Source organism: Pollachius pollachius (assembly GCF_949987615.1).
Source record: "Pollachius pollachius genome assembly, chromosome: 1".
NCBI classification, from domain to species: Eukaryota; Metazoa; Chordata; class Actinopteri; order Gadiformes; family Gadidae; genus Pollachius; species Pollachius pollachius.
In genome coordinates, this window is record NC_136934.1 from 13,800,560 (window position 1) to 13,822,694 (window position 22,135).

Consider the following 22,135-nt stretch of genomic DNA (forward strand, 5'->3'; position numbering starts at 1 on the left):
ATACTACAAAAGAAAAGCAGACTCACCTTAAAACCACCTTAAAAATAAAACATAAATGATAAGAGCAATTTTTGTCTTTCTATGGGTGGGTGGCTAGTAAGATATAAAGCTGAATAACCCCCCAAAGTGCTGCTCTGGAAAATACAGCGAAAACCATGCTCCTACGTCATTTACGCGCCAACGTGACCTCAGAATGTGTGCGCCTCTCCGTGGGTAATTCTCCTTTTCAAAACTCTGGTGGTTATGTTTAGCTTGTTCAGCTTCTAGTATGCTATGCAACACATTGCATGTGATATTAAATAAAAGAAAAGGACTTGATCATTCTTATCAGCATGCCGAAATCGCTCAAAAAGTCATGCAGTACCCAGAGCTCCATAAGCAGTTACTTCAGCGGTCTGAATAGCAAGAGTTCAGCTAATGGCAGCATCCCATCTGGCAAAAAAACACAACAACACACACAGCTGCAGCATTCCAGGGCCAAGGTGAGGCTTGTTTCGATTGTAGAGACGATACACACTAGGGAGACCGATATGACATCTCTATGTCTGACTTTCCCCCTAGAAGCAGAGACAAACAGATGAAGACGATTCTGGGTTGCCAGTCAAACGTGCTCGTCTGTCTTTCCAAAGGCACGGGGAAGTGGGCGGTGATGAAGGTGTGTGGTGGGTTTCAGTGTGTGTTGGTTTCCAAGAAGCGGCGGTTTTTGTTCAATGGACATTTTCCATGATTTCTGTTATTGCATGGTTTCAGATAACTAGATGTAAGAATGTAATTGTTGTATTGTATTGTTGTTTGTTTTCTGTAGTAACTGAGACAACCCCAATCCGTGGAGCCGAAGGCTTAAGCGCCGCCACGGTGGAGAGGCTGCAGTCCTTCTCCTGCCCGGCTGAACTCAACAGAGGTGGCGCTTGGAGGGTGGAGGTGGATCAGAAGCAGTCTGGGGGGGGTGTCGTTCAAATCTGTGACCAAGGAAAGGGAGCCATGCTGCCTCCTTGTGGCTTAAAAGAGCATCACAACAACACCAAGAAGCCCAAACAAGAGAGGGAGGATGAACATCAAGAAGAGGACGCTGTGCAGGAGGAGCATTCAGTTGTGTCTCAGAAAACACAGGTGCTTGTAGTAAACACTGTAGTTTTGAGTAAAATATTGTATAATCTTTATTCAGACCCATTAATCCTGCCGTCATCATAATTGATGGGTGTAATTTCTTTTTCGGCTCTAGCTAGAATCTGTCTTGTCTAAAATGCACACATTTGACATCCTGAACAGGGGATGAATCTTAATCAGTTTGCCAAGACAGGAGGAGGAAGGGTTCCAGGTTTGAGTCCGGCCCAGGACTCTAGCGTCCCCTGCAGGCGCTCCAAGAGTGTGTTCACTCCCCTGGAGCAGCAGGTCATCCAGCTCAAACAGCAACATGAAGACGCCTTACTGGCCGTCGAGTGTGGATACAAGTACAGATTCTTCGGAGAGGATGCAGAGGTGAGTGTTATAGTGCCATTGTTTATATATACATATTTAGTAAAATAATTGCAGAAAATAGAAATGTATAAGGAAATTTGTTATCTTAAACAAAATAGCAATCATAACATATAACCTTGAGCAACATGCCTCACTTCAGCAAGTCTTGGGAAACCAGTATGTACTGTACATCCACTTTCGCTGGACACCAACACTCGCAGTGCATCCAAAAAGCCTCGGTCTCCCATTTTGTGCGTTTGTGCAGATCGCCGCAAAGGAGCTAAACATCTTCTGCCACCTGGACCACAACTTCATGACGTGCAGCGTCCCCACCCACCGGCTGTTCGTCCACGTGCGGCGCCTGGTCTCCCAGGGGCACAAGGTGAGGCCTCAGCTCTTTCCTTCTCCGCGGAGTGTCTGTGAACCGTCCCGCTCTTGAGTTGCTGTCTCATCAGTGAGCTGCCCGGGTGGTGCTGTTTCCTCGTGTGTAGGTGGGCGTGGTGAAGCAGATGGAGACGTCTGCCATCAAAGCCTCGGGAGCCAACAAGAACGCTCTGTTCACGCGACAACTCAGCGCGCTCTACACTAAGTCTACGCTAGTGGGCGAAGGTATATGGATTGGGATTCATCATGCTGGTTTTTCATCTATGTCTCTATTGATGTATATTTCTGTATGCACCGTACTGGTAACTTGTGTACCAAGCTTGTTACCATGTTTGTATTTTCGTACTTCCTGTAGTTCGTCTTTTATAGATGTGTGGCTGACACTTCTTTCTCAGTGTAAAGCATCCTTTCCCTAGAGGGGAAGTGCCACGCTCCCTGTTTTCTAATATAAGGAAGCATTGCATTAAACGCATTATGTGTAAGAAATTCGCAGTCTGCACAATCATCGTCTTTTTTGGGTACAATACCCCAAAATCTGTAACGTGAGCATCTATGGACAAATGCAACTGTGTTAATGTCGTAGACCGTGAATTCCATCACAACACGTATGAAGCTACTCACTCTTTAATACATTGGAAATCAGGACGGCTCCCCTTTAACCGTGCTCCTCTCTTCAGACGTCAACCCGCTGTGTAGCCTTGGAGAGGACGACCAGGGGTCCAAACCCCCGGACAGCTTCCTGCTGTGTATCAGTGAGAGCTGGGACCAGAAGGCCAGGCAGGTCACCATCGGCCTTGTGGTGAGTCAGAGGTGTTCCTCTGCCTATTTACTGCAGCAATGTGTTATAACAAGAACCAATAGATGATTTGTGTTTTTGGCATTATTTTCCGGTGTTATTTCTAAATAATCTTTTACTGCCCCCTTTAACACATAGACAATAATGGTTATAACTGATAACTATTGTGCATATTACCTGGAGATGTCACACCTACATATATTTGTGTGTGTGTTTGTGCCTGTGTGTACATATTTCCTTGACTGCATTTCTGTGTACACTTAGGCAGTGCAGCCCAGCACAGGGGACGTTCTATTGGACAGTTTCACTGACAATCACTCTCGCTCTGAGCTGGAGGGACGTATCTTGAAGATCAACCCTGTGGAGATCCTGGTGCCCTCTGACCTTTCAGAACACACACACAGGCTTTTGCATTGCATCGCCAACACCAGGTAAATTGTTTTTAGGATTACTTAACGAAGGAACATAAGGAAATTATTGCAGACTGCAAAACCTTTGTTTTCTGTACATGAAACTCTGGACTATACAAATAGATACTGGAACATTCCATTCCAAATCAAACACTTGTCATTAATTTATGATCATTTATATTCCTCAATGTCTTTGTTGTCTATGAAATCCATTGTAATTCCTTAATTGACTACTAAGGGGCAGTTTGTACCAATTTATTGGGTCATGTTACTAATGTGAGTTAAAATACTGGACAAAAATGATCTAAATCACACTGTTTGTGTGTATGTATATCTAGAGACTCTTGTTGTGGGATTGTGTCCGGGGTTTAGTGTAAAGTCGAAGTCTAATCAGCATTTACAAAAATGTATGATGTGTGGGCAAGAATTTATCCTGGCCAACGCCCGCATGCACACACAGAATGCGAGTAACAGTGCGAGTGCCATTCGACTGAATTTGCAGTGTACGATTTTCATTTAGTTTTCTGTATGTGGTAAATCCAGACCTTGTCTGAATGGATGCAGCCGCGGTCTCGTTCATATTAATGGCTGAGCAACACAAAGAAGAACCTTAAAAAAAAAGACCTGCACAGCCACACAGCATAGTCAAAAAGGAACATATTAAAGAACATTTCTCCACTCGTACATTCCTCTTTCCGCCTGACAACCCTATGTCAGCGCGTGGTTTGTGGGCTGAATGAGGTGCTGGGGCTTGTCAGCCGTGGTTATGTATTTTTTCCCGTAGCCTGTTGCTTCCCCGTTCTGCCGTCATTCTCCCGCACAGCGCTGACATCCTGCACCTGGCACATTCACTCCGGTGAGATTACTTTCGTCTGGCAGAAGGAAATGACGGCAAGGGTGGGCGGAGAAGACTTCACACAGATGGAGTGATTGATGACGGATTGGTGGATGGAAGGCTGGATGAATACATGAATGAATAACATTCCACTCTAGTCTGCCTCTGCTTTGATGCTTTTCTTGAGTCTTTTGCGATTGCTATTCATTTATACTATTTTATTAGATTCGTTTTTCTCTCTATAGTCTAAATCATTTGATTGTTGTGCAATTGGCCCCATCTCCATCTTCCTTCCCTTCCTTATCTCTCCCCCCTCTCTCTCCCCCCTCTCCACCTTCCTCTGACTTGCTCTTTGGTTCTCTCCAGTCTTCCATTGTTTCCGCCGTCGGTCCGATTGAGTTAGGTGTTAGAGACGGGCAGAGTAATGACCAGGCCAATTATCCTGTTTGAACAGGTCCACTCGCCAGCCTGGTGTGCAGCAGAGACAAGACTGTCTCTTAATTAATCACACACTCACATACACATATATGCGCACAGATGCACACACACAGTTTGTTCCGTTTAGTCACACAGGCACACTGACACACACAGACACACTATGCTTTGTTTCGTTTCTTTTGAACAGCAACAGTGTTGCGCACAAGGCCTTGTTCGGCAATGGGGCAACTCTCAAATCGTAATCTGCTTATTTGTAAAAGCGATAAAACAGGCCTTAAAAAGTGAAGCAACACCGAAAGGACGAAAAAATAAGGAACCATCAGAGTCGCAAAGACGAGAAAGCGGCACCGACTCTCCGGGTGTTTATCACCAGGCCGGGGCACCTCTGTGTAGCGAGCGGCCCCCAGGTGAACGGCGACATGGGGCGTTGTGTGTCTCCCGGGACCTCGGCAGTGACTCGCCTCCCATGGTTCCCCCGGGCGCCCCGTCGAGGCGGCCCCATCCCTCCCTCCCCCCCGCGCCCCTGCCCCCACCCATGGCAACGGCGGTCGTGTGTATCTCTGGAGCTGCGGGTAATGAGTTCCCGGGAGCAGGCTGGTATCTAGGCGCGGCGGGGTGCGTTCTTCAACTCGTCCCCAGCTCCAGACCGGACACGGGTCGACATCGGAGAACTGTGTGTGAGGCGCGCGGTCGTGGAAGGCGAGGCGGTGTGGGTGGCGATGTCTGGACACCGTCAGCGGTGGTGTTTCTTCTTTGTCCAGGTTCAGTTCCTCTCATCTGATGAGGCGAGAGCTACGTGCAAGGGGCCCTACCGCCCAGTGGATGTTTCTGTCTTCTGATATTCAATTGCGAGATTTGAGATTTAATTTGAAGAGCCCTTCATGTGTTTTTATTGCGCACGCATGAATAATGGTGTGTTTTTAGTTTGTGTCTGTGTGTACCCATGTGTAGATATTTCCTTTCTTGCATCAGTTATTGTGCCCATCAGAACCCTCTCCAGGTTGAAATCATACTAGCTACTGAGCGAGAGGGCAGAGGCAGCAGATCACAGCCTATTGATTTTGGTGGTCGCGCTCAGGGATTAGCAACCACCCTTACTCACTTATCCGAATGTCTCTCGAGCATTGACCTCCGACCCGACAGTCATAGCACCGCCCTTTTCCTTAAGCCATGTCCTCTTCTATTGATCACAGTGCTCACCGGGGAAAAGATCCGTGACACTTTTTCGTAAAGCAGGTCATGAAAAACGGCACTATGAAAGCAACGACCCAACAGAGGCAGATTTAGAAGGCCGGGTCTTTGGATTGTGGACAGAAATGTGAGGCTCTGAAAAAATGTCTTCACAGACATGCCTCAGTGTTTGTAGCCCAACCCGAGTGTGGGTGGGTAAACAATTTGATACTTCCAATAACCGTACGCATCCTAAAGAGGACCCTGTAGCCACTATATCCACCAGGGCTTCAGCAGAGAAACCCTGTCACCTGTATCAACATCTACAGATGTCCCTTTTCCAACCACATCTTTTGCTCTCAATGCCTGTTTGAAGGACTGATGTTTTGATACACAGCCGTATATTGCTCCATATGTATTGCATATGTATCACTCCCCTGAGGACAAGGTCTGTTCTCAGTCCTGTAAGAGTCTACTTTTAGTGAATGGATGTGTGTGTGTTTGTGTGTGTGTGTGTGTGTGTGTGTGTGTGTTTTTGTACACTTACTGTGTGTGTATTTGTACATTTCTGGGAAACATAAGAAAGATATTTCTTGAGCACTCCATTCGAAGCCACGTGTTTGCCTCGGTTGCCCTGGCAACAACCGAGCGCACAAAGCAGTGGAGTCCTTGAAATCAGCAGCACTGTGCAAGTGAACACATACTGCAACTGCAGTGTGTGTGTCTGTCAGCATGTGTTTGTGCCCGGCGAGAGATTGCCTATCAATGCGATCAGATGCATGTATCCACCAAAGGGCATTGGAAACATACTCCCCAACTAGTAATGCGCGATATAAACGATATACGATATAAACGATACAAAAATGGCTTACGATAGAGATTTTAATTCTATCGCGATAATGCATGTTGATGACGCAAAATACAATGTTTAATTCTTGGTTTGGTGCAATTCCTTTTCACATTGCAATTTTCGCAACAGTGCCAGAATTCGTCAACAAACCTGCATGTGTGCAAAGAACGTTAACCCATTTGTACCGGCTGCTGTGCGGCGCAACATTGTATCTAGTAGATACAATGTTGCTCCGCGCAGCCGGTACAAATGGGTTAATGATAAACACGCATTGATGCGCAATCCGGTCTTAAAGGTAAACACGCACAGATGCGTGATCCGGTCTGAATGGGTTAAATCATTGGACAAAAAGGTCTGGGGCGTTGTAAAGCGTTAAAGAAAAAGGGGGGGAAGCACCGGTGAAAGTAAACAATCATGGATATCCAGCGTGATATACATTGATCTGCGGACTGGTCCAACTCCTTCTCCCTCATCCTGACTCGGAATGTGTTAAATGCATCGGCATTTTTAAGTTATGTTTTCCAGCATACTTTTTACTTGCTTTTGTCGGACCGTCGGGTGGTGGCTCAACATGGAGCAAAGAGGAGACGGAATGTCTTTTGGATATCGGACCCAAATATCCAAAAGACGTTCCGTCTCCTCTTTGCTCCATGTTGAGCAACGTCTCCGAGACCACCTCTCCGGCTGGGTCAACCTCCTTATGATGGTTAAAAATATCACATAATCGACAAAAATCTTAACAATCAATGATCGATCATCAATTAATCATGCCCATCCCTAATTGTCAGTAGGCCTACAGTGTCTGTTCCTTATCTAGAAAGACACCCGTTTTTCCTGTTCTCTGCATCTTGGGTGGCATTTAAGAACCAAGGACTTAAACTAAGTGTAGTGCCTTTTAGAATGGTTTGCACTAAAGGAAAGAAACCCAATACTAATTTTATTTATCTGCAACATTATGTTGTATGATTACAGTGTTTCACAATAAATGTTCTCGAAATGACATACTATATTTCTCTTTTTTTTAAATACATTTAGCAGTTTGGCTTTCCTTAGGGTCTATGTAACCTGTTCTGAAACGGTTATTTTATGATTTTATATCGTGATATATATCGTTATCGCAAGAGGCTGCAATGTATATCGCAATATGGATTTTAGGCCATATCGCCCATCTCTATCCCCAACCTCTTTCCGCAAAGGCAATGAAAGACGCTAAACAATGTTACGATTTTGTCTTTAGTTTTTGAAGTGTCATGGTCAAAGCCTCAACTGTGCCAACCAGGCAGTCATGAAAACTCTGCAGTGGTCCTTCCGAATATTGCTTTGAGCTGTCGGTGGTTGACACTTCTGTCTCTTCTCTCTCCCTCCTGTCCATTCACCATGGCCAGTACCCAGGCAGATGATCGCATCCAGATCCAGAAGAAGGAATCTGCAGAGTTTGAATTCCCATCTGCAATGAACACTGTTACAGAGTTCTACTGTAACTCCCCGGACACAGGTGTGTGGGTGTGTTCTGTTAAACACGTGCATTTTGTGACATTAACTGCAACACAAACAACAAAACATTTAAATGAAACCAAACAAAAATAAGCTACATAGGTTGACAACAACACTCGTCAAGTTGTGGTTAATTATGTTGTTCATTATAAGATATTTAAAATACACTCCGTACACATTCCAGTGGTTTTGAAAGACAAACGACCACAAAAAGCCAGTTAATTCAGAAATTTGGCTTGTAGTCCAAACAAAAATAGTGTTGCAGTCCAAACCCCAGTGGGTGTTTTAGCCTAAAGACAACATCATGGATGGAGATGGTTGGGGTAAATGAATAGTTAGCACAACCTATCCTTGAAGTAATTTGGATAAGCCTGCTGGTGCCAGATAAGGAGCAATATTTGTGTTGTTTTTGTTTGGCAAATGGTTCTGCGGGGGTGTATTTATATATCTTTGTCTTGGTTAATAGTTTATCAATAAGGCCATTAGACTGAAATATTGGATGTTGTTGTCTTGATGTCTGTGAGTCATGGTGTTTTTGTGTGTATGTGCGTGTGCGTGCGCGTGTGTGTGTGTCTTGCCCCAGGTTCCCGCTCCCTGTCCAGTGTTGCGTCGTTAGAAAGCCAGGTGATCTGCTGCCTTGGCCCTCTCATTCAGTACCTCCGGGAATTCAACCTGGAGAGGGTTCTGCTGAATGATAGGTACCAGCACGGACGCACACACAAGCACACACACACACACTCACACGCACAGATGTATTCTGTTTTTACAAACACGCACGGATATAGACCTTATATATAAGCACACACACACACACACACACACACACACACTCATCGATTTGTACTGTATATATAAACACACAGATAATGTTTACAGAAAAACACAGACACAAACGCATACAAAAAAAACCCTACGTACAAGGATATATACAGCACACTTAAACATCCGCTGTACGCTGGACGGACCCAGAATGCCTGCATTGTTGTCACATTCCAATCAAACTGTATGGCTGCTGGTTCTCCTGTGGTCGGCCCAGTAATGTTTGAGCCGTGTGCCCCTCCCCCATAGCTCCTTCCGCTGCCTCTCCACGGAGTCCCAGGGTCTGGTGCTCAGCGCCACCACACTCAGGAACCTGGAGATCTTCAGTAACCAGGTACACACACACACACACACACACACACACACACACACACACACACACACACACACACACACACACACACACACACACACACACACACACACACACACACACACACACACACACACACACACACACACACACACAGACATATTGACTGACTGACACGTTGTAATCTCTTTGACGCAGTGAACAGTATGTGCCTAGTACAGTCAGCCCCCTTCCACCCTCCCGCCTGCTCTGCTGAAATGGTCCCTCTCGGCAGGCCACCTCCCCGACACCCCACCTCTCCCCGTGCTAACAGCTGCCTGGCTGCACATGTGCTGCGTGGCTGCGTCACCAACGGCTTTGCAATCCCTTACTCTTCTGTATTTTTTTCTTGTTGAACACCACATCAGGATAACGATCCTGTGCGTTATTCACGGTGACATTAGCAAAAGCAGCTTGGTTTTCCTTGGGTCATGGCAAAAAAAACAAACCGCTGGACGGCAGGCATGTGTGCGTGCGGGCCTGCGTGTGTGTTTGATATGAAGAAATACAAATGCCCGGCACTTGACCTCTTATTTGTTTCTATTTTTCATGTTGTGTGTTTGTCTCTACGTGTGTCTGCGTGTGTCATGTGTAAGTGTCTGTGTATGACTAACCTTCAACCTACAATTTCCTGTTTTACTGTGTGTGTATGTGTGTTTGTGTGTGTGTGTCAGACGGACGGCGGTCTGAGAGGCAGCCTGCTGTGGGTGCTGGACCATACCAGCACGGCTTTCGGCCGCCGACTCCTGAGGAGATGGGTGAGCCAGCCCTTAACCGACCTGCGGTGAGTGGCTGGGCCCCCCCAGTGGCCCCAGTTGGGCCGCTCTAATAGGGCCCCCGGGGAAAGGGAGGAACGCAGAGTCTTACGCCGCCATCCCATAGTGGCTGCACCGGGCCCTGCAGGGGATATCTCTCTTTTTGTGTTGTGTTGTTCACCTGAGCCGGAGCAGTGCCCTCTTAATAATAATACCATCTACGCAAACGCACATGCACACACACACACACACACACACACACACACACACACACACACACACACACACACACACACACACACACACACACACACACACACACACACACAGATAGCCTGTTGGAAAGTGAATGGCACCCATGACACCCTCTCCAGCCCCTCCCCCTGCTGTTGGCGGGTGATAATCCTGGATGGAGCCCTGTTCCAGATAGATATAGATAGTGTTTTGCAACATCGCTAAAACCCAGATTACATCATTCTCAGAAGCATTAATTCCAAAACGGCATTCCCAATGCGACAAATACACACAGATGGACATGCATTCAGGCTTTAAAAAGTGTTGTTATTCAAATAAAATAATCATAGCTCAATACATTGTCTCGCTTTTTAAAATGGTTCTGATTCCATTCACTGAATGGAACACATATCTGCCTCCTCAATCTGACCACATTGCCCTTGAAGTTTGAGAATGAAACTATATTTCCCTAAACTCTAAATGGATAAAAAATATATTCATCACCAATGATGGAATGATATCCTACTACTGCAGGAAAAAACTCAACGAGATCATTACTTTCCTTGATTTCATTTTTTCCCTTCCCTTCCTCCCTCCCTCCCTCCCTCCCTTTCTTTCCCCTCTCCTTCCTCCCTCACCAGCTCCATCTCAGACAGGCAGGATGCAGTTTGTGAGATCCTGCAGTCCGACTCCGCTGCCCTGGCCGCCATCAGGTCCCTACTGGTACACCTTCCTGACCTGGAGCGAGGAATCTGTAGTATCTACCATACTAAGGTATAACACACAGAAACACAGACAGACACACCCATTACATCACCATGGTTGAATTGTGGGCTTGTGCCAGTCTCCTGTGAATCCTTCCGCTCAGCAGCTGACGAACAAGCTACGTTTTCGTGACCGAGCATAAGATCTGAACAGGTTTTCCAACCTGCATCTACTACATTGACAATGTAGTGCAGATACACACATGTGCAGTTACAATGGGTCATATACACACATTCACACATTCTCTCTGTATCTTTCTATCTCACTCGCTCACCCACATGCGGGCACACACATGCACACACGGCAACGCACACAACAACACACACTCCCACACTCAATAAATCAAGCTTAGTGTGATTGTTTTCACCATTCCCATAATGGAAAGCAGGCCATGGTTATGGTTCCTCTGTGCTGGGGACCATGAAAAGGGTTAGAAGCCCAGGCAGGACATCTCTGAGGTAGCAGGGAGCTGGTGTCCCCTCATGTGGTTCCAGCTACACCATTAAAACGTGACATCCATTAACCTTCCGTCACGCGTTCAAGTAAAGGACTTATCTTACGCTGATACATCAGCAAGACAAAATCCGTTTTCGCTTCATGGATTGACCCATAACATTGTTGATAGATCAGGCATTGTATCTCGTGATGGGTTTCCCAGTTATGGCCGCCATTATCTGAACACATACCGGCCATAGTTGGTCGTAGAAGGAGCGGTGGGATGTGGATTGTGGATGGCCATAACTCAGTTGAGCGATTTAAACAACCTCTTGTCCTGATGGGGCTCGACAATGTCATCATAGAAATGTTATTTTTAGATATCCGAGTACACAAAGGCTATCAGAAATTGGTACTGATGACAATGTTTCAGGGTTCTCATTCAACAAATTAATGAGAAAACGCTTTTGTGTTCCATTTTTTTATTGTAATTTCTACATTTCGGTTCCTTTTTAATACGATCGGGTGTTTCGATGCTCTATGTGGTTTCCCCTTTTCAAGGCTCTGTCGGAGCGTGCCACAATGAGCACATATGAGACCCAGGGTTCAGTCTCAGTGGTTCAAACACACTCACTCACTCCCTCACTCACGCGCAGATCCTTTGAAATATACATAGGCGTTATTCCTGCTTCCTTTGTTTTAAATACGTTTTCTCTAGTCTTCGTCGTCCATCTCTCTGTACAGTACAGATGTAAAATTGCTTCACAACAATCTATCAGCTGTAACAAGTAACTCTTTGTGTGTGTGTGTGTGTGTGTGTGTGCTTCTCAGTGTTCCACTCAGGAGTTCTATCTTATCTGCAGCAGTCTCTCCCGGTTGGGGCTGGAGCTCAAGGCGTTGATTCCAGCCATCCAATCACAGCTCAGCTCCTCACTGCTCCGGACACTCCTATTGGATACCCCTGACCTGCTCTCTCCTGTTCATCACTTCCTCAAAGTGCTCAATGAAAAGGCTGCCAAGTTAGTAACGTGTGTGTGGGTGTGGGTGTGCGAAATACTAGACTTAAAGGGTCAATGTCAACCACTTTACAATTCTGATAAGCAAAATACAGATATCCTTTCTAATGCAGATATTGATAATATGCTAGAGACAAGACTGTTCTCTTTTTCCATCATGGTTAATTATGGACAATGCTGTAATAAACCTAAAAGACTGGCTGTCGGGGCTGTACACGCTACTCTCATTTTCTCACTTGAAGAAGCAAAATAGATATTTAGTGTTTTACTTGGCGCCACATGAACTCAGACTGGATCCCACTATGTTGATATAATGGTGGCTGCTCCTAGTGCTTCCCCTCCACACTGGGCCGTGCGCCTTGCCTTCGCGCCTTGTGCTTCTACTTGATTGCTGAACACAAGTGGAACCCCGACGGTCGTTCAACCCCCTTTATAATTCCAGGCTGAACGTGTCAAATACTGCAAAGAGTAATGGTCCCAAAGGCTCTCTATTGTGTGTGCACAGGGTACAATTAGTAAGTCCGATCACACTGTGTCATTTGAAACACACACACACACACACACACACACACACACACACACACACACACACACACACACACTCTTCCACCAACCTCTGCTTTCAGAGGTTGGAACAGTTGCTTTGTTGAGTGGATGTGTGGTGGTGCTAGTTGGTTTGTGGTGTGTGTTCTGGTGGTGGTGCTGGTGGATGTGTGGTGTGTGTTCTGGTGGTGGTGCTAGTGGATGTGTGGTTCTGGTGGGTGTGTGTTCTGGGGGTGGTGCTAGTGGGTGTGTGGTGCTGGTGGATGTGTGGTGTGTGTTCTAGTGGTGGTGCTAGTGGATGTGTGGTGCTGGTGGGTGTGTTCTGGTGGTGGTGCTACTGGATGTGTGGTGCTGGTGGGTGTGTTCTGGTGGTGGTGCTGGTGGATGTGTGGTGTGTGTTCAGGGGGTGGTGCTAGTGGATGTGTGGTGCTGGTGGATGTGTGGTGTGTGTTCAGGGGGTGGTGCTAGTGGATGTGTGGTGTGTGTGTTCTGGGGGTGGTGCTAGTGGGTGTGTGGTGCTGGTGGATGTGTGGTGTGTGTTCTGGTGGTGGTGCTAGTGGATGTGTGGTGCTGGTGGATATGTGCTGTGTTCTGGTGGTGATGCTAGTGGACGTGTAGTGTGGTGGTAGTGCTGGTGGATGTGTAGTATGGTGGATGTGTGGTGGTAGTGCTGTTGGACGTCTAGTGTGGTGGTGGTGCTAGGTGTATCATGTGTTGGGTGTAGGGTCTGAATTCGCACCTGTGATATAAAAGAATATCTGAAAATGAATGACGCATTTCACAATGAAAAATGAATGAAGCATTTCACAATGAAACCAACTGCGATTTAAGTTGGGGTGTGTGTGTGTGTGTGTGTGTGTGTGTGTGTGTGTGTGTGTGTGTGTGTGTGTGTGTGTGTGTGTGTGTGTGTGTGTGTGTCGTTCTCCCCCTAACTGTAATAGTTCCTCGTAAATAATATGCAATTCAGGTACTATCGGTTGAATGCTATGGTTTCAGACGGACCAGAAAATGCTGAGTTATGTCAACCAAGACAGTGAAAAAAGCCCCGTTCTCACCCACCACAACATCCACCTAGCTCATTAATCACCTGAAGATGTCGATGAAGTTATCGAGTCCTCATTTTGGTCCATTCCTCGACTTGTGTGTTAGACCATGTGTTTACTCAGGCTAGACTTTTTCTCCTGATCCAGCAGTCGTGTTCTGCGCCGATGTCTGCATCCAGTTTGGAAAAGTGTCAACAACCACTCTGGCTTCTGCTTTCGGCTCTCCGTTGAACTGACAGTGTTGAACGTACCTCTTGAGCCTAAGTTACGACATGGTCGCTCATTCTCTCTCTTTCTCTAGCGTGCGCTGTAGCATACTCTCTTACCCACCAGATGCAAATTCTGCCTTTTAGGTATCAACTTAATCCGATGGATTAAATTTAAAGGAACTCGGTAGTACCGACGAGTTTGGTCAGTCACGTTAAAAATAGGGCTGTGCGATTAATCTAATCTTGATTGCGACTTTGAGTTTTGCGTCAAACGATCAAAACGATCAATATAATCGTTTTGAAACGATTATACATATGTTTTTGGGGTCAATTTATTTTTTTCTTTAAATGTCTTATAGAAACAGCTGGATACATATTTATAGATTATTTTCGATTTGGATATAGTCTATTTTAACATTTTGTGTATTTTTTTAAGGGGAAATTTCAAAGTTCTCAGTTACAAAGGTTTTTTTTGGAAAGACATACTGAAAAATTGCATCATGTCTTCAAACTCAAAAATTATTGTTTGAATAATCGTGATTTCAATATTGACAAAAATAATCGTGACTATGATTTTTTTCCATAATCAAGCAGCCCTAATTAAAGGTAAAGAGTTCGGTACTCAAACCTCGTCCGGTGTCTTCTCAGGGCAGGGGATAAGAAGGAGCTGTTCTCGGACTTGTCGGACTTCCCAGCTCTGCGGGAGCGCCGGGCCGAGATCCAGAGCGTCCTCGATGAGATCCGGGACCACCGCAAGGTGGTGCGGACAGTGCTGAGGACCCCCGCGCTGGACTACACCACGGTGTCCGGTCTGGAGGTAGCTGTGTGTGTGTGTGTGTGTGTGTGTGTGTGTGTGTGTGTGTGTGTGTGTGTGTGTGTGTGTCAAATGAACACTTCTTCTGTCTTACTCTGACCTTCTCCCCCCCCCCCCCCCCCCCCCCCCCCGGTCTTCATCCTCCTCCTCTTCCTCGCCATCTGACAACCCCCTCCCCCTCCAGTTTTTGATTGAGGTGAAGAACTCCATGTCAGCCATTGTTCCGCGTGAATGGGTCAAAGTCAGCAGGTGAGGACGCTTACACTCATTAATATGCAATCACACACACACACACACACATATGTAGAGGCTCTGGGTGCTTAGTCTGTAAGGATGATTCCTGGTCTGTTACCTGTCAAATACATGAGATGATGACACCGGAAGTTTAAAGCAAAGCCAAGAGCATGGTATGCATAAATGGGGGGTTATTGTTGGACCGTTTAATGTTGGACTGTGTAATTTTTGTGCTATGCATTTGGTGAGATGTGTGTGTAACTGTTACCAATAGGTAACTGCGACCATGTATGGCTGTCATATTTGTCCACTTGAACAAAAATGATTTGAGGACAGATTTGATTTTATTTGATCTAAGAATTTGGGGATCTGAATGGGTTAATATATTCGTGAACCTCCTAGATATAATAGAGGGATTGAATCTCCTATAGGAACTGAATGCGGATTTCCGCATGCAGCTCCTCCCGCCCAGCCATAATGTTTAGAACCAAGATGGAACCAAGACGGCTGCTAGGTGAATGAGGCCCATAACAACAGTGTGTGTGTGTGTGTGTGTCCAGTACCAAGGCGGTGGGCAGGTACCACTCTCCCTACCTGGTGGAGCGCTGCCGCAGTCTGCAGCAGCTCCGGGAGCAGCTGCTTCTCGACTGTCAGAGGGCGTGGAACGACTTCCTGCAGTAGGACCAGCACGCACACACACGTGCACGCGCACACACGTGTACACGCACACAAGTTCATACAAATGTTGTGCAAGCATTTCAGTCGCACGCTAGAGTCTCAATGGGCGTAATGTGGATGCAGAGTTCAACTTTTTAAGAAATACAAATAATTCGGTCACTGCCTTTTTATTAAATGGTGAGCCAAATGTCATTCAGCATTAACTTTGTTCTTTTTGTTCTGTCGTCTCTCTCTTTTTGCTGTCCGCTCTCCCCCGCTCTCTCTCTCCATTCTCCCTCTCTGTTTTCTAGTCAGTTTGGCGAACACTATCACACCATGAAAAGAGCTATTAGTCACCTAGCAACCATGGATTGTCTTTTCTCATTGGCTGAGGTGGCTAAACAAGGGGATTATTGCAGGTGATTTCCTTTCATAATGACAAAAAAATATTTGTGTGTGTGTGTGCACAATTTTTCCGACAATAATCAGAAAAGGCTGTGTGTGTGTGCACATGCCTGGCCCCAAGCCTCAACAATAACAAACAGCCTGTGTGGGGGAGTGTGGTCTGGCTCTGCCTGACCCTCAACGCCAATGTGTCCCCCGACCCCACCGCTACCACCCCCTCTCTATATGTGTTCTGTTCTCTCCATCCTCTCTGTGGATGCCCCCACCCACTGCCTTCACTTACCTCTCAACTACTGCTACTGTGTTCCCTCTTGTTTTCGTTCCACTCGCTTTTGATCCCGTCTATGTCGTCCACCCACACTCCTCTCTTTACTTCCGATGCTGTCGTTTCTTAATAGAAGCTGACTGTGGACATGATGGGCCGGGCGTCTTTTGGCCCCTCATGCTGCCTGCTGAAGGGTCCCCTTTATGCTCCGTGTTGTTTGGCAGGATAACAGGATCTGTGGACATCAATGACAGCAGGGGGAAAAGACAGCTGAAATCCAGGGCTGAGCCCGGTTTTACGAATTAACAGATTTTCCTTCATACAGACGTTTTTTGAATCACAATTCAGTATTCAGATTCTCAAATTGTTTTGTTATTATGAAAAAAAAGAAATACAAAAAATATATCTTTTTTTAAGATCTAATCATATTTTGGTACTGCGGGTAGAAGGCTAGGTTACATTTCGTCTGAATATCCCAGTGATCAAATATAAGTAAGGGTGCTATACATCTGAGAACGCTTCACGTCTACTCTTCAGTTGAGGTAATGACAGCCATCGTCATCATGGGATGATGATTATCTTTTGATATTCAAACACTATTCAAATACTCCAGCGATCGGTCCCCTTCAATAGCACCTGTGTGATTTATCACTGGGTAAATAGCACTAGTCCTGCAGGGAAAGTTATTCAAAACTTTGCTCAATGTACTAACCACCTGTTTGCTTTGGGATGATTGGAAGTAGGCCAAGTCTCCATCTTCGGAACTTGTGAAACTTTGAGGCTGCATTGAAGCTCTGCCCCAACCAAGACAAACTTTGACCGATGAGTGGACCCGAAAGCCACGGACATTGTTGTTTTGCTATTTTGCGTTATTAAAATAACACATTTGTTTAACCAATTTAACCGCTTTAAAACGATCAGTTGATAAAAACTTGATTCTTCAGCAGTGGTCTCGGCCTGCTACTGTTACAGGCAATGAAAGATGCGCACTTTGAATTGACTTTTTTCATTATCTTTTTCTCAATATTCGTTTGGAACCCTAACGAATATCCGAATCTTGAAATTATGTGTTCGGGCCAGCCTTACTAAAATCCGATCCTGCAATGTTAAGCAACGGACATGGTCATTTAGGGACAGACACAGAATAATGTTTTACAGAATTTGCACGTACCGAAATAGAGAAATTGATGTCGAAAATAGACACTAGCGTAAAATTACAGCCTCTAATCGCACATTGTGTGCTTGACTCTGTTAATTCAATGTGGTTCCGTTTCTTTTTTGGGTCGTGTTACAAATATGATCCTATTTCATGCTCTTGTTGTCTCTGTGCTTAAATAATCACAAAACAAAGGACAATTTTCCCTATTTTAACAGGAATGCTTGTCATTTGTAGCCTATCAGTAATCAACTTGGCACCAATGCATCGGTTCTTGTGACCCATCGAGCCTTATCCGACAAAGGATTGGGCTAAGGTTTTAAACTATGTTGTCTTTAGTGCAGCATTTAAAGTGTTAGTGGTCCATTTGTTCATCTCCAGATTGTCAGTGTTTTTCTGACTATTGTTTGGTTTCAGGCCGGAGATGAGTGAGAGTCGGTGTCAGATCGTGATCAAGGATGGCAGGAATCCTGCCATAGACTTGCTGCTGGGAGAACACAATCAATATGTACCCAACCACACGGACCTTCAGGTGCGTACACACACTCACAAATACCCACACTCACACACACATAGACACCTACACGTAGACACACACGCACAAAATGCACATGCTCTCTTGATTTAGAAAGTTATGAAACAAAAGTAGGTCGAAGGGTGCACCAAGGCAAGCACACACGCATGTCATGCACACATGAAAAATACAGGCAAGCACACACAGTATGTTACCTTACCTATATCTTACTCAGATCTCTACACAGTACACACACTCACAGACACACACACACGCACACGCACACAGGAACACTCGCTCAGCAATGCAGTGGGTGTAGGTTAATCTTGTAACAGGCAAAAGCCAATGGGAAGATAAGCCAAGCCTCCGAATCGCCCACCTCCTCAGCTGTGCAGGACACCATGCAAATATTTCTCTCTTTGCCTTTCCGTCTGTGATGCCACCATTATTCCATGAAAGATGTGAAGATACAGTATTGCGTGTTCCAAAAAATGCAATCAAATGTTTTGCATCATTAGTCTTCTGATCTCTCTTCCCTTTTTCTTTTTGTTCTTTTTTTATTCTCTTTTTGGTTTTCCCCTGTCTCTGTTTCTCTGTCTCCCTTTCATCCTCTCTTCTCCCCTCCCTTCCACTCTTCTCCTCTCCAATCCTCTCCTCTCTCCCCTTCTCCCCTCCCCTTCTCTCATCTCCCTTTCCTTCTCTGTTCTCCTTCCCCCTCTCCTCCTCTTCCTTACTTCTCCTACTCTCTTCCCCTCTACCCTTCTCTCCTCCCCTCCGTCTGTTCTCTCCTCTCAATCCTCCTCACCCTTTCCTCTCTTTTCTCCACCTCCCTTCTTTCCTCTCCCTCCTCCATGCCCTCTCCTCCCTCCCCTCTCTCCCTCTCCTCTCCTATCCAGGGGGAGGGTCGGAGGACCATGATAGTGACGGGCCCCAACATGGGAGGGAAGAGCTCCTACATCCGCCAGGTGGCCCTGGTCTGTGTCATGGCCCAGATGGGCTGCCATGTCCCGGCCGCCCAGGCCAGCCTGGGCATCCTCGACGGCATTTACACCAGGTGTGGGGGTCTGGGGCCACACAAGAAAAAACAACTGTCATGGGCATTTGGGGACCGCATGAGAATATATAGAATCTATACGTAGGCACATTATGGACATGCATGCATATTGCACGCGCACGCACACATACAGATGCACACACAAGCCTCGTTCCCGCCGCTCTCTCTATCTCTCTCTGGAATTCTTTCTCTCGCTCTCTCTCTCCTCCTCTCTTTATATGTCTGTCCCTCCATCTCTCTCTTTCCCTCTGCCCCCCTCTTTGTCACACTCCCTCGCCCCCTGTCTCCAGGGCCGACGGTGGTCTCCTGAATGGTTGCTCTCAGTCTGTTGTTGGCGTCAGAGCGGAGTGGCCATGACAACAATGCCTGGCGCGCCGCAGCACACATTCTGTTCGCTCTGCTCTGCCGTTCCTCATCCACGGCCGCGAGCACAGCTGCGCTAAAGAATAGCCCCCCCCACCCTGTGAGTGTGAGAGAGAGAGAGAGATGTCACACGGTTTGCACCGGTACAAAGTGACAGTCCTTAGACTCTGAAGAATACAAAACCTGTGTTTCCTCGACAAACGCATCCGCTCCTGTGTTGGTTTGCGCGTGTTGAAACGTGCTGAACGTGCTCACGCCGCTGCACGCTAATGCCCCATCACGTTGCTCCAAAATGACGCGGTCGCGACGGGCCCGTGAAGTGTGTTTGTATTGACATTAATCCCCCCCCCCTGGCTACAGCTCCATCTCTATTCGTTTCTCTCTGTGTGTCTCTCTGTGTGGAGCGTGCTGTGCAACGGAGCATAGCGTTTCCCCGTGTAACTCGAGTAAACCAGAGACAAAACGTTTTTTGTTGCAGCACATGAACCCCCTACCCCCCCCCCCCCCACGATGATTATTCTTGTTATTATCAGAATCCCGGCAAAGCGTCGTGGTTTCTGTGCCGCTTCGAGCGTTGGCATGCATCGCTATGGAACATGCCTTTACTACACCATGCTATGCAATCGAGGCTAATGCCTTCCAGATGCATGACTTTTTTATGTGTACGAAGCATGTTCTTCCACTGCAACCAGTGGGACACACACCCGTGAGCACAAGAACGACTTGTTCTGTGTGTGTGTGTGTATGTGTGTGTGTGTGTGTGTACACAAAACAATTTATGTATGGATATTATATGTGTAGTGAAAGTCAAGTTTGCGAGGTTGAATCGAATATCAAGCAGCTCAACATGCACAGGGCTTGGCGCGGGGTCCACAGAACAAAGCGTGCCGCTCTAATCAAGACTTAACAAGCAGAGCCCTCGGCCAATAGAAACCAATGCAGTAATTGGCCAGCATTGCGATTGTAAAGTGTGCTGCTGAACTGCCTTGATCCTTTTAAAAGACTCCCAGCGCAGTGTCGGTGAGTGTCCAACATATTCTTCTCCCCTCCCCCCTCCCCCCTGCAGCTCCCGCTGTATCCTTCCTCTGGGAGGGAGAGAGGGGAAGAAGGGGACAGAGAGAGGCAGGGAGGCAAGGAGAGAGAGAGGCAGGGAGGCAAGGAGAGAGAGAGGCAGGGAGGCAAGGAGAGAGAGGCAGGGAGGCAAAGAGAGAGAGAGGCAGGAAGGCAAGGAGAGAGAGAGAGAGGCAGGGAGGCAAGAAAAGAAAGAGGCAGGAAGGCAAGGAGAGAGAGAGAGGGAGGGAGGCGAGGAGAGAGAGGAGAAGGAGAGAGAGACGGTAACAGCGTGGCGTTGTTACAACACGCGTTGGACAGTCCTCTGGCGTCGCCCGAGAAACAAACAAACAATGGAGCGAGCGATAGGTAGGGAACGAGAGGTGGAGCTGGCTCGGTTCCCGCGGCGTCGCCAGTGTCCAGCGTAAACAGACGCCGTGGGTGGGGGTAATGAGCACAGGCGTAGGTGTCCAATGGCGTGTCCTGTCTTCACCGTTCAGACCACTGATCACCCGTCCCCAGAGAGAGCTGTCCAAGAGAGTGGCTTGAATCACATAAATTAAGGAGGCCAGTTCACTTTCGCTGCCCACTCCATTTCTCAGCAGCACACCAATGTGCCTTTACAGAAAGGGGTTTCGGGCGCAAGTATTGGCGTGTTTTGCACGTGTGTGTCTGAGAGGGAGCGATTGAGGGTCTGCGTGTGTGAATCAGGTTTTGAGAGTCCGACATTTGATGCATCCTCGGCTCACTTAGCAGTCAAGAAGAACATGGACCCGTTTGTGTGTGCGTGTGTGTGCGTGTGTGTGTGTGTGTGTGTGTGCAATGCATGCATAGGGTATGGTGGCGGATGTGGATGTGGATGCCATGTTTGCGTGCGTGTCATAAGTGCAAATAGCTGTGTGTGTGTGTGTGTGTCTGTTTTGCCGTTTATATTGAAGCCTGAAGGTTATGGAGCACAGACTACGGTCTCCTCATGGTTGTTATGGAAACTGCAAAGGAAACAGAATGTAAAACTGTGTTTTTGAATCGGCCATGGATGCCACCTAGCAAGGATTAGAATGGGTTTTACAACAGCTGTTTACAACTCTGCCCTTCGGAAAGAATCTCCGGCATGGCGGGATCTTTTTAAAGGGCCCAGAGCCTATAACTAATGGTTTCCAGAGACGCTAGTGAGCCCTTTTATACGGAGCATTTAGCCGCTAACAGCAACAACATAGCATTATCACTTGGGTGGTCTTTACTTTGACAATAACGCCAATCAGTTCTTCACCTTATGGGCGTAGAGACTGGCTTTAATCCGAAACAAGTGCTCCAGCAATCTCTGGCTTTTCCCGGTGATGGGCTGAGAGTGGGCCCCCCATGCAAACATGGTTACCGGCAGATTTAACGTTATTATTGTGGCTTTAAGCTGCTTTTGAAGGGCGGAGTATTAGGAAAGTACTTAATAATGTATATGCTTCGAGACGGTGTGGAGGAAGCGCTTAAGTAGATGGAAAGCTAGATGCGTTGGCTCGCCCTGAAACTGTCTCCATTAAAAGTAATCCTGGTGGTAATTTCACTCACTTTATGAGCAGCGCAGGATGTAAAAATGTTATTGAATCAATCCGCAGCTTTTCC

The 22,135-nt window shown here is 46.7% G+C and overlaps 1 protein-coding gene across 3 annotated transcripts in view; it reads left to right on the forward strand.

The window, feature by feature from the left end:
* Nucleotides 1-212: 212 nt before the first annotated feature.
* msh3 (mutS homolog 3 (E. coli)) overlaps nucleotides 213-22,135 on the forward strand; it is a 31,530-nt gene continuing 9,607 nt past the window's right edge. The window contains exons 1-20 of one of the 3 annotated variants that reach the window (XM_079729394.1): nucleotides 213-482; nucleotides 562-655; nucleotides 806-1,110; nucleotides 1,270-1,479; nucleotides 1,724-1,840; nucleotides 1,950-2,067; nucleotides 2,520-2,641; nucleotides 2,903-3,069; nucleotides 7,727-7,836; nucleotides 8,419-8,533; nucleotides 8,904-8,988; nucleotides 9,681-9,790; nucleotides 10,637-10,769; nucleotides 12,027-12,214; nucleotides 14,655-14,823; nucleotides 15,005-15,069; nucleotides 15,615-15,731; nucleotides 16,023-16,130; nucleotides 17,955-18,069; nucleotides 18,948-19,105. In XM_079729394.1, the coding sequence (XP_079585520.1) occupies nucleotides 333-482; nucleotides 562-655; nucleotides 806-1,110; nucleotides 1,270-1,479; nucleotides 1,724-1,840; nucleotides 1,950-2,067; nucleotides 2,520-2,641; nucleotides 2,903-3,069; nucleotides 7,727-7,836; nucleotides 8,419-8,533; nucleotides 8,904-8,988; nucleotides 9,681-9,790; nucleotides 10,637-10,769; nucleotides 12,027-12,214; nucleotides 14,655-14,823; nucleotides 15,005-15,069; nucleotides 15,615-15,731; nucleotides 16,023-16,130; nucleotides 17,955-18,069; nucleotides 18,948-19,105 (2,756 nt within the window). In that variant the 5' untranslated portion in view covers nucleotides 213-332. The remainder of the gene's footprint in view (nucleotides 483-561; nucleotides 656-805; nucleotides 1,111-1,269; nucleotides 1,480-1,723; nucleotides 1,841-1,949; nucleotides 2,068-2,519; nucleotides 2,642-2,902; nucleotides 3,070-7,726; nucleotides 7,837-8,418; nucleotides 8,534-8,903; nucleotides 8,989-9,680; nucleotides 9,791-10,636; nucleotides 10,770-12,026; nucleotides 12,215-14,654; nucleotides 14,824-15,004; nucleotides 15,070-15,614; nucleotides 15,732-16,022; nucleotides 16,131-17,954; nucleotides 18,070-18,947; nucleotides 19,106-22,135) is intronic. The other 2 variants (XM_079729396.1, XM_079729395.1) reach the window with 2 other exon arrangements.